General features: G+C 29.0%; 1 protein-coding gene across 3 annotated transcripts in view; it reads left to right on the top strand.

Moving 5' to 3' along the window:
- LOC107440520 (sarcoplasmic calcium-binding protein 1) overlaps positions 1 to 11,855 on the top strand; it is a 123,632-nt gene extending 111,777 nt beyond the window's left edge. For all 3 annotated transcript variants that reach the window (XM_087161371.1, XM_087161372.1, XM_016053474.4), the window contains exons 5-7: positions 1,165 to 1,294; positions 1,755 to 1,858; positions 8,022 to 11,855. In XM_087161371.1, coding sequence (XP_087017497.1) covers positions 1,165 to 1,294; positions 1,755 to 1,858; positions 8,022 to 8,150 — 363 coding nt within the window. In that variant the 3' untranslated portion in view covers positions 8,151 to 11,855. The remainder of the gene's footprint in view (positions 1 to 1,164; positions 1,295 to 1,754; positions 1,859 to 8,021) is intronic.
- Positions 11,856 to 12,859: the final 1,004 nt, after the last annotated feature.

Below are 12,859 nucleotides of genomic sequence, written 5' to 3'. Positions count from 1 at the left end.
CTCTAATGTGTGTACTTTTTTGATGCTAAAGATTTTAAAACTGCATACTATGGTAGTCATAATGTAACATTCTAAATAATAAAATAAGGATAGAGGCTATAGATGAAATTTGATAAATACAAAACTAAGCACATCACTCATTTTTTGAACGATTTGAATCAATCGAACCCGAGTATTAAAAGCGAAATTAATGCTCATTCCTTAGTTTATAGCTCTCTATTTCTGTAATAAATTACAAGTTTTTCCTTGTTTCTTTTTTTTAAGATTAAAGATAGTTTTTTTAATGAAGTAAGAAAAGCCATATTCATATAAAAAAAATTCGGTTTTAATTTCAAAATTGTTCATTTATATTTTATTTTTTAACTAATTTCTAAACTTTTGAATTGAGTGATTCGAATAAAAAACTGACCATTCCCTTTTTAATTTTAATTCTAAAATAAACTACCATTTTCAACAAAAACTATTTAAACTAAGTACTGAAAAAAGTCCTTTAAAAAGCATCATTTTTATTATAATGAGACGAAATTACCTCAATTCACTGTATTTTTGTGTAAAGCGTGCTATTAAAAATCATTTTAATTGCTTTTGATGTAATTTACGAATTTTCGTAACGATGCTATCTTAATGGTTTGAAGGTTTAACTTTAAGCATGCTAATTAATAAATACAGGCAATATTTAAGGTCACAAAACCATACATACAAATGTATTTTCTCTAAATAAACATACATTTTTCTTAATTGATTCTGACTCTCCAAACTTAGACTCTTAGCCAAAATCTGTATGATATGGTATCAATAGCTTAGAGAGCAGTAGAAAGTTTGGACTCCTCCTTTTTGTTGTTTTTCCTTTTGGCCTATTTTGTAATATATTTGGAACTACTTAAGCGTGAAAAACTACAAATCAATGTTTTCAGAATTTGCCAGCTATGGCGTTGGACACTCTAGATTCCTTCCCGCTTTTACTTCTTGATGCAACTCGATATATCCTGCGTCTTTTTTTTTTCTGAGTTTTTTTTACTCTTTCCTGTGACAGAGAAACTGCATATTACAAAAACAACCAGCTGCTTTACGAGCCATTTGTGTTTATAAACGATGATTTATCTTTTTGTTTTAAGATTTACATTTATTAAAAAAAAAATACCTGCTTTTAATTTGACTTTTCAGGATGGCAACGTCACTGTGGAAGAGTTCAAGCAAGGCGTCCAAGGCGTGTGCATGGGCAAGACGTTCGAACAATTTCCACAATCCCTTAAACATGCTATCAACTGCAAGTTCCATGCTACTGACGTCAATTGTATGAAAATTTAATTCCATCTTAATTTCAATAATTCTAATCTCATTTATTATACATTATCTATCTTAATTTCAATCATTCTAATCTTATTTATTATACATTAATTGCATTTTAACTTCCTAAGATGAGCTATTTATTACACATCATAAAAGTGTGGCTTGCTAGCCACAATCGAACAATAGTTTCAATCGAACAAAACTTATATTTACTTTTAGATTTTAAAATTCGGAAATAAAATGTAAGAAAATCACTTTGCAGTTGCTAATTGCATTTTTAATAAATTAGTTGAAGTTGTAGTTAATTACAAAAAATGTAGTTTAACAACCACTGAGCTTATATTCATTACTGACGCTAGCAGTTGAATTAAGCATATTATCTGTAAAGATTTCAATAAATAAAAGAGTATAAATTAATTTGAAAGAGAAAAAAAAAAAAGAAAACATTCTATTTTTTTTTACAGGTGATGGCCTTGTATCTTTAGAAGAATTCCGATTGGACTGCGTGAACCGCAGTGCTTTCCAGGATATAAAAGAAATAGATGACTGTTACGACAAACTTGTAAATGTAAGGAAACTTTACAACTTCTTTCTAAGAAAATTATTTTAAAAATTTAAAAATTGTGTTTCCTTAAATTTTCATTTTAATACTTATCGTTAATTTAAAAATCCTAGAACTTTTAGGAAGTTAAGTTTTTAAATACCTTAAGAATATATTCAAAAGAGTTAGCTTAGAGCTAGCAAAACAAAAGTCTCTTTTAAAGTTAAAAAAAAAAAAAAATTTAAAAACCTCCATTTACTAATACAAAATGTCAATCCAAAGATATAAGGCTGAAGACAATCAGAGTAGCAATTCAAGTGAGGCTTACACAGCGTGTGCAAAAGATTTTAGAACATCTTCTAATTAGACTTGACGACCAGAAATAGAGTTTTTAAAACTATTTTTGAAACTAGCGGACACAATTTCTCGAAAAGTAATGCACAGATCTTATTTAAATTTTTCACTCTAGCACATTTCCTCTATAGATTGATGACAGAGTAAAAAATTTCTGTTAAAGAGTGATTTGTAATTACTACTGATACTATTTATTTGAAATGTAAGTAGTTGCCCATTCATTGTTGGTGCATTCGGTCTTCATCTATCACTACTTCGGCCGAAGTTCGATACCCTGTGCTAAGAGCTAGGGGTGTTTGATTGTCCTCGATTGCGCTGCAGCGGTTTGGAAGCAGCTTCAATGTAACATGGCTGGCCGTTTCACAAACGGTGAAGAATTAAATGCTTAAGAGCCGGAAATTACTTCGCAGAGTTTAACTTACTTCATATGCTTATAAAAAAAATATGATTATAGTCTTATATATGATATAGTCTTATAAAATATGATTATAGTCTTCACCTTCCTCCGCTTCGGCTGCAGTTCAATTCACGTAGCTAAAAGCTAGATGTGCATTTTTCATGCACGTATTTCGACTGTGTCCACCTTTCTAAACAAGCATTTCAAGCTGTATTTTTTTTCTCAAACTTGCATTTTCAACTGTGTCCATTTTCGTAAATCCGCATTTCAAGCTGTGTCAATTTTCGTAAGACCGCATTTCGGACTTCGGTCTGTCTATATTTTACTAAGCACGCATCTCGAGCTGTACCCATTTTCTTAAACACGCTTTTTGACCTGGTTCCATTTTCATAAATTCGTATTTCAAGCTGTGTTCATTTTTATAACACGCATTTTAAGCTGTGTCTGCTTACATAAACATGCATTTCGGGCTGTCTCCATTTTCTTAAACACGCACATCAAAATGTGTCCATTTTTTTACGACATGCATTTCGAGCTCTTTCTATTATCGTAAATACGCATTTCAAGTTTTTCTCACTTCGTAAACACTGATTTCAAGATATGTTCAGTCTATTGAAAACGCACTTCAAGATTTGTCTCATTTTCTTAAACTAACTCGTATTTTAAGCTGTGTCCATATTTTAAGTACGCTTTTCAAGCTGTGTTCATTTTATTAAACTCTTGCATTTCAAGATTTTTCCCAATTTCTTAAACTCGTATTTCAAGCTGTGTTCAAGATTTTCTCATCTTCTTAAATTCATATATTTCAAGCTGTTTCCATTTTTAAATTCGCATTTCAAGCTGTATCTATTTTTGTAAACACACATTTCAAGCTGCGTTCTTTTACTGAAACATGCATTTCGAGCTGTGTCCAGATTTAAAAACTCTCCAACGATGTAGTAATTATTTCACAACAATATAACAGAAAATGTTTCGATATAGATACTTTAAATTTTCCTGTCATGAAACAAATTCTCAAAATAAATTGATAACATGGTTATATATCATTATATTTTATTTGATTATATATTTTTGTAATTATATATTTTTTTTCAATTGTATATTTTGACATTTGTATTCATTATTAATACTTTTAAATACCATCATTTATTTAATAAAAAGTTTCGTTCGCGTGGCAAATATCTTCACGTGAAAAGAGTATTGTAATTCAAACTTTTTTTTCAAAAAAAATTATCTTCAAATTATCTTTTCTCACGGAATCAACTATATAGTAAAATGGATATTGATGAATATTCACTACCATTTGTAAACATGCAGTGCTTTATTTCAATTCTAAACATCATTATCCTGCTCTTAATGTGAGTCATTAACGAAGTATTTATAGAAATGCTGCATTCTCTAGAATAAAAAATAGAAAGGAGTGGAAAAAGAACAATCCTTCTACCCCATCTAAAGAAAAGAAAGAGAAAAAACGAAAAGAAATTCCTGTGTTCTTCTTCAACAAAGGCTGCAATTATCAACAGTCACTATTAACAGTTGCTTCCCCGCATTGTTTATCACAAACATTTGTTAACTACAATCATTGTTTTTTCTCACGAAAAAGAAACTGAAACTCGAAATTCTTAAATATTTTTTTCAACTCAAGAATTAAAGAGTGTTACTGGTTTTATTTTTAAGTCTAACCTTCACCTCGGTAAATTGTAGCAGTTTTCTTTGAATCTGATACTCACAAAGGAACTAATCGCTTCGGAAATAATCATGTTTAATGTTATAAAAATGTTAGCATAAATACTAAATGTCACTGGTCTGCAAATATATTTGGATTGACATTGATTTACATAGAAACATAAAAAATTTGTTTCTAAAAATTATATTTTCATGGAAAACTAACTTGTTTAAATCAATTTGAATGAGACAATGTTCAAGATTTACATTCAACTATATTACATGTTTCTAAACCAGATTATATCAAAATTCTCAAAACGTCGTTTAACATGTTTATCTAAAAAAGATATTTTTTGACATAATTTTAAACGGTCTTAGTCCAGGCGTGATTTCGTCGACTAACAAGAAAAAAATAGCTGATTTAAAAAAAAAAATAGCTGATTTAAAAAAAAAATGCTAATTACAGAAAAACGCACTAGTAAAAATTGCTAGTAATGTCAAATAGTCTGGATTTTCGATAATTTTTTTTTCTTTTCATTTTTTACATTATTTTTCAAAATCCGATATTTTTAATACGATATTATTATGAAAAGTGAATTTGGAATTAGAGTTATCACTTATTGACGCCTTTGCGTAACAATTCCATCGCTAATCTCCATCTTTTCCAATGATTTTTTCAATATTTATTAATCGCTTTTTCAGCGATCGCTATTTGATTGTTCAAATTCGGTATTTTTAAAACGATAATATTGTAACACCCAAAGTTTGAATTTGAGTAATCACTTTTTGATGCGCATGATTCAAGGCTATTCTGCCGTTAATTCGTGACGTTTTTTATTTTATTTTATAACCGTCGTTGAACAGTCGACCCAATTTCATGGGTTTACGACTACTTCCGTTCAACTCCGTAGCCTTGTAATTTTGAACCAATCCAGAAGACAAGGAAACTCCTGGATCAGTACCCCCAGAGGTTTTGATTTGTTGTGGGAACATGGAGGACTTTGAGACTCGACAGATTTAACGTGCATCAGTCACCATTTACTACACGGGGAGTCTTCGGCCGGCGAGGATCGAACCCACGACCTCTTGGATATGGGCCCAGCGCCCTACCGACCAGGCTATCCCGGCCCCGTGACGTTTTTTTAATAGTTTTTTCGACAAGTTATTTTTCCTTTTTACGGCATTTTTACATGGTCATCCAAATTCCGATATTTTAAGTATGCTATTACGCCAGGTGAATTCATAATTTTGAGCAATCACTTTTGACTCGCTCAATTCGTGTCTATGCCGTCGCAAATCAACGTGATTTTCCAATCGTTATCTCGGCATTTATTACAGTTATCTTACTTCCGGTCAAATGATTTCCACATCGTTTTTAAAATCTTGATGTTTTAAATACGATATTATTACTACTAACGTATTCGGGATCGCGCATTTGGAATTTCATAGGAGTATAAATATTTACCATTCAGTGATCGTTTTATTGAAATAAGTCCTGCAGCGATGATTATGCTGAATTTCTGCAACAGAAAATATAATGCGATACCGCTTTGCTTGTATGAATCTTAGTTTTGCGAGTAATTATTTTTTAACACTAGCGAATTTTGCTGCTGATTTTGAAAAATGAAATTATGTCGTACGTTTACACGAAACTTCAATTATTGTTTAAACTAAGTATTAAACCAGGGATGGCGAACCAATGGCACGCGTGCCATTTATGGCACGCGACAAAATATTTTGGGCACGCCACCGATCACAATTGTTATTGCACTATGAATTGTTATTACACAAATGTTATTACACTATGAACCATATGTAAAAATTAAATTAAAATTCACAAAAACAAACAAAATAATAAACAATTATTAATAAAAAAATTAACAATTAATGCTAAAAAAACGATTAATAAGCATAAAAAAACAAGCTAACAATAAATATCTAGCAAAAAAATCAACAGTCCTGCTTAAACAAATATCTTACAACTTAATATAAGTTATTTGTCCTTTAATCTGCAATAACAGAAGTCCCTCTGATGTTACTTTAAGTTTAATTACGCGTATAACTGAGACATTGCAAAATGTATTTTCCTTTCAATGTAAATAAAGAATTTTGAGTTGATAGTATTTAGTATTATTATTTTCCCAATAATCATGAAGTCAAAATTATTTAACGGCACGTCCGTGATTTCATTAAACAATTTTTTAGAAAAAATGGCACGTTGGTGTATAAAGGTTCGCCACCCCTGTATTAAACACTATCGATACGTTTACACGAAATGAAATTCCGGTCTTCTTCAACTAAGACAGGATTATTTATCACAAATGTTTGCTTATAACAGTCATTGTTTATACGCACGGAAAAAAGAAACTGAAACTCTTAAATTCAACGATTTTACTTTTTGGTACTGAAGTTCTGCCAGAATAAAAAGAGTATCCTAGGTTTTAATTTTAAACTCGACCTCGGTAATTTGTAACAATAATCTTCAAATCTGAGTTAAAGTTATTTACAAAAAACATCTATCAAAAATCGTTTTATTCGAAATAAATTAAATAAAATAACGTACAGCGTGCAAAAATTAAACATGACACTTGAACATTTGGTCTAATAATCGCATTTTCACGTGGTAGACTGCAATTCGAATGATTTCAGGATCTAACATTAACTATGCTAATTAATTTAGGCCGACAATAATTTAAGAAACGAAATCAAATATAAAAGCTTACTTTTCTGAATAAACATACTTTTCTTATCGGATTCAAATTCTTAAACTGCTAAACATGGCGAATAGCCACAATTTGGAAAAATCAGGTCCCAATATTCAGAATAGGTCAGGGTTCAAAACATTATCCAATGGGAAATCGGGTTTCAATATATTATCTAACCAAGGATTTGAGATATTGATACAATCCTAGAATTTCGTTGCTCCGTTATGCAGTTCCATCATCATATAAATACCCCATTAAGGATTTTTTTTTTAATTTATTTTTTTATAAAAATACTTAAATTTATAAACATTTCATGTCTTGTTTCTAATTTTAATGCAGACAGTTTTTCTTTAGGTAGAATATTATTTTTCCTTGCCGTATTACAATGAGTGACCCATAAAAATAAAAGAAGATTTCTGGGACATATACATCCCAAGTTGATAAGATAAGGTTGTTTTTATTGTTTTCATATAATAAACTTTCAAAATCATCCAAATTATTATTTTAAAAAAAACGTAAAAGGATAAGAATAATGCTTATATCATGTTTGCTTTTTCTTCAATTAATTTCCTCACGAAATGATGCATAAATCTGCACAAACATGTCATTCCTTCAAAGCTATGTGGCCTTCTGTTTTACAAGTGATGCCAACCATCCAAATAGAACGTGGGAAGTTTAAAAGACTGAAATGTGCAAATTTAAAGTTAAAATCGGATCTGTTTAGACCAGAAGTCCACATGGGACATAATATGACCGTAAGATTCAAAAGAGTTAAATTTATAAATATTTGTTCCATGTTTTACGTCTATGCCTGCGTTCCTTGTTACGAACTATTGGAAACATGGAAAATAAATGTTCCACCACATTTGATTATTTTCGTACGTGTCAAACCGATTAAAGAAGAATTTCGTCAATTTCTTTTAAATTTTAAAACAAGTTTGCCAAGATATATAGATTAGAAACCACAGATATGGAATAATGAAACGGAAAAACTCAATTTTGCTTTTGGAATCAAACGAGTTTACTTCTTCCTCTAATTATTTAGCTTTTTTTTATTTATTTATCTTAGGATGCAGACAAGGCAGCTGGCGGCATTAATCAAGCCCGTTATCAAGAATTATACGCCCAATTCATTGGATCACCAGAATCTGACGTTCCCGGATGTTACCTTTTCGGACCACTCACCGTTTTTGAATGAATCAATTCCTACACTCTAACCAAGACAACATAATTTCACTGAAAAACAAATTATTTAATTCTACGCCCTGCAATTTCATGGTTATCAATATGTTCTATCAATGTATCTTTGTATCAGGATGTCAATGTGCTTCATACAAAGCCATTTCGAAGAGACCAGAAGTGGCTTTTAATGTGGACTTTGTGTTCTGTGCTGAAAGTGTGAACATAAAATATGAATATAACATAAAATATGAATATCCCAAATGTAAACGTTTAGAAAATGTGTTCGTGTGTCAAGAGATGTGTTTTTATGTGTTATATTACTGAAACCTACTAATTTGTAGACTTCAAATGAACCTTATTAAAATATATCTAATTGTGATGCAGTACTAATTTATTTTAATATGTTTATATTTGAATAACATTATTAAAAAACTTAAAAGTTGCTAAAATTTTTATCCTTCGATTCAGGTGCAAGTTGGTATTTAATAAATTTATAAAAATAGTCTAAAGAGTAGTCGATATTTAACAAACATCTATAACTTAAAACAAAATTTAATTACTTTTTAATTTTAAATTTTATTAAACAGAATTATTTATTTCTGATTATATGTAATGCTCATGGTAGCACTAGTGTCAATTGTTAAAATCATTGAATACTATTGCCAAAATTGCATAATTCGCTAATAAAATATATCTAGTTAAGATACAAATTTATTTTTAATACGTTCATATTTGAATACGTTAATAAATAACTTAACCTAACTAAAAATTTCTTTCCTTCGACTCAAGAACATGTTAGTATGTAACAAATCATTAAAAGTAGTCCAAAAAATAGTTGATATTAGACAAATTCCTTTAAACTTCAACGAAATTTAAAAAAAAAATATCCATACATTTCTAATTATATGCAATTTCTATGATAGCACTTATATCAATGATTAAAATCAATATTTAATACTATAGCCAATAATACACATTTAAATGATAAAATATATTTAATTGAGATTCAGAACTAATTTGTTTTCTTTATGTATATGTTTGAATAACGCTATTAAATAGTTTTAATTTTCAACATTCTGTACAAGTTGATATTGCATAAATTCATTGAAATAGTCCAAAGCATAGACGATATTTAACAATTTCTTTTAGTCTCAAGACAAATTTTTTTTAAAAAATGTGTTCATTTAGGAATATATGTAATGTCAATGATAGCACTTTTGTCAGTTGTTAAAATACTATTGACAATATTGCACATTTCGTTATTATATCAAAGATCTGTTTTGCAGAAGTGATTTATATTTGTTAGTGTGTATATTTGTATAACGTTATAATTCATTTCAAACAATATGTAATGTAATATGATACCACATATATCAATTGTTGACTATTATGGAGAAGAAAAAAATCTATTTACAGTTATTCGAAATTAAAAAAATTATAAAATACTTATCTCAGATTTAAATAAAGTATATATCTATATAAATATGAGTTTTAAACAGACTTTTAAATAATGTGCTTTCTGAGCTAGCCATAAGTATCTACTGCCTTGCTTCTAACAAGAAATAAGCATTTAAAGCAGAGCTCTAAAATTACTGAATTTAGAATAGAATTTGTACTATTTTAACAGCAAAATATATATTCTATAAGTGAATTAAAAAAAAAACGTTATGTATATTTATACTAAAAAGTAGTAAATTTTTGCAGTATTATATATCCAGTAATTAGACATATTTAAATAACGTTGCTAATTGTATTAATGCTCCACAGAGCTATAAGCTTGCACGCAACGCGGCTTTAAACTTCGCGATCGTGGTCGAATAAGTGCATAGTTATACTTAGACCAGAATTGCTTAGCTAGTATAGTTATATGCTTGTCATATTAGCTGCTAAAAGCCTATGAAATAAATTTTAGTGAAAGTCTAGTAAAGAGTTTAAAACAGAGTTACTAATAATTCAGTAAATGCGTCCTGAGAAACGGTTTAGTTATAAATTTGTTTTTCTATTTGAGATGATATGCCAGCGTAGGAAATACTATTTAACTTTTAAAAAAACAATCCATATTATAATTTTTTTTTATTTTATCTTGAAGTAAATCTAAAAGACAACTATGAAAAAAATCGTTTTATGTGAGTTTTGTAATTTATTTGTCTTTCTTAACGTCCAAGATGCATTTCTTCAATTATTTTTTGCACTCAAATACTAAATTCCATGAAACTTTACTAACATCTGCTTAACCCATCACTGCTAAATTCCGATCTTTTTAATTATTTTTTGTACTCTAATATTAAATGAATCAACTAGAAAATTACTAAAATAAAACTTACTGTTTTACTTAACTCTTCTTAATAATAAACCATAAATTCACAAGTCTAATAATTCCAATTATTTTTTGTTCACCAATACCAAAAAAAAATGAATGAAAATACAATTGTAAAATTACTAAAAGGTAATCGGGCAATTTTTGCTTTTGCTTAACCTATTAGTCGCATTTTCCTCAATTAATTTTATACACTAATATTAAATGCAATGAAATAAGCTGGCAAATACCTAAAAAATTATTGCTATTTCCTAAGATTCTGTTCATTTATTATTCCCACATCGCATTTTCCCAATTATTTTTATGCACTAATTATAAGGCAATCAAATAAGCTGGAAATATACTAAAAATCCTGCAATTTCCTAAGACCTGCTAATTTCTTTAATTCCAAAGTCGCTTTTTCCCAATGACATTAATACGCTAATATTAAATGCAGTGAAATAAAACTTAAAAATAACTAAAAATCCTGCAATTTCCTAAGATTTGCTTAATTTTTTAATTCCCAAGTCGCATTTTCCCAATTATTTTTTATACACTAACATAAAACGTTATAAAATCAATTACTAAAAAATTCTGTCTGAATATTTTCTAGAAATTTTATTTAAAGTTAAAAACCGTTACATAGATGCTTTATTCGTAATGAGCTATATAAACCAATCGCAGCAAAAGGGACGCCTTGATCGCTTATATTCGTATTTAAAAAATCTAGAACGAAAGTTGAATATTCTAATGAAAATATGAGTAAATATAACTGAATAATATTAATAACTAAATTAAATTTACGTAAATCAAAAATACAATTTTTACAAGCCTTAAATTTTTTGTCTTTAAATAGTGACAATACTGGGTCAATCAATGTAAACATTTTAGTACTTACTGTAGCATTTGTGTATTCTTCATGATATTTTATTATATAAATTTAAATCAATTGATATAATTTATGATAAATTATTATAAAAATAAAATTAGGAAGGTATTACTTTTACATGTACACGTAGTAAAGATCTACGTATAAAGTTCTAGTGGATTCAAAAAGGAAATTTTATGATATCTAAACATACTATAGCAAGAAAATTCGGTGAACAAATATTGTTTTGCAAAATTTATGGACGTGTGTTATGTATTCAAATATCTTTATTTAACGTTATCTTTTGACATAGTAGTCCAATGATACTGCAATGAGCTTGTAAACAAAGAGTTTAAGAACAGATATCCTATCTTCCTTTTTGATATATCATAAAGATAATGCAAAGTATATAACATATTGTGGTAAAATATATTTGGGAAATGTTGATTTCCTATGTGTAAATGTTTATTTCCTGTGTATGTGTTCTCTGTAATTCACAATGATTTTCATTCTTCATTTCTTGAAAAGAAGAGACGCAAATAAAATGTATTCGTGTACTTGTTGGTTTTTACTTATTGCATTTTTAGTTTGCAGCAGCCAAAAAAGCCAATTCGCAAATCTCCACAGAATTTTAAGGTAAACTAAAGCAAAAAGCAACGTGAATTAAGCACAAAGGAAAATATTTAAACGGACATACTATAGTTTCAATTCTATTAACAAGAACCTTCTTCAGTGTCTAAACGTCCAAAGTAATAATAGTCAAAGAAAAAAAACGTCATAATCATTAGATATTTTGAAAAATTCCAATAGTTTATTTAATGATATTAGGAGTATCCAACCAACATATTTCTTCAGTGCCTAAACGTCCAAAGTAATAATAGTCAAATAATGAAGAAAAAAAACGTCATAGTCATTAGATAGTCTGAAACGTTCGAATAGTTTAATTATTGATATTAGGAGTATCCAACCGTTTCCCAATATTTGGAAGTCCATTTTAATTGAATTTGTTGCCCCTGGGTATACACTAAATACCCTCACACCTGCTTATCTCCCCATTGTTATTTCCTTGTCCAAACTTGTTCCTTTTAGTTAAACCATTTTACATGGGTTTGCCTCTTCTTTCCGGATTCGTGAGGCAACTACTCACTGCAGCCTTGGTTCTTCTTATTTTTATTGCAATTTGAGAACTACTCAAGCCTATTTCTTTAAAAGCTAAAAGTCTACCTCGTTCGCCTTCCGTTAAAGGAGTATAATTTTTAAACTATTGGTCCTATCAACTTGATTTTGGCATCATTCAATTCAACGTAAAAATGCATAGGAAATGCTGCATCACTAGCCTAGAGATCATTATATTTTAAGCTTTCCATCCTTTTGATCCCATCTCCTACTCTGTAAATTTAAGATGGGATTATAACTCACCCAGGACATATTTCTAGTATCCATATTAATCATCCAAAGAAACTTTTTTGGTCGAAAATGTTTAAGTTTAAAAAATAGTTCTTCTGGACATAACTTACTTTCAGTGAAATTAGTATTTAATATATCTGAGCCCCTAAAATAT

The sequence above is a fragment of the Parasteatoda tepidariorum genome, chromosome 4, assembly GCF_982258835.1.
Source record: "Parasteatoda tepidariorum strain Cologne lab strain chromosome 4, Ptep-v5.0, whole genome shotgun sequence".
NCBI classification, from domain to species: Eukaryota; Metazoa; Arthropoda; class Arachnida; order Araneae; family Theridiidae; genus Parasteatoda; species Parasteatoda tepidariorum.
The sequence above is the reverse complement of the archived record's forward strand: the minus strand, read 5'-3'. Positions and strand labels throughout refer to the sequence as shown.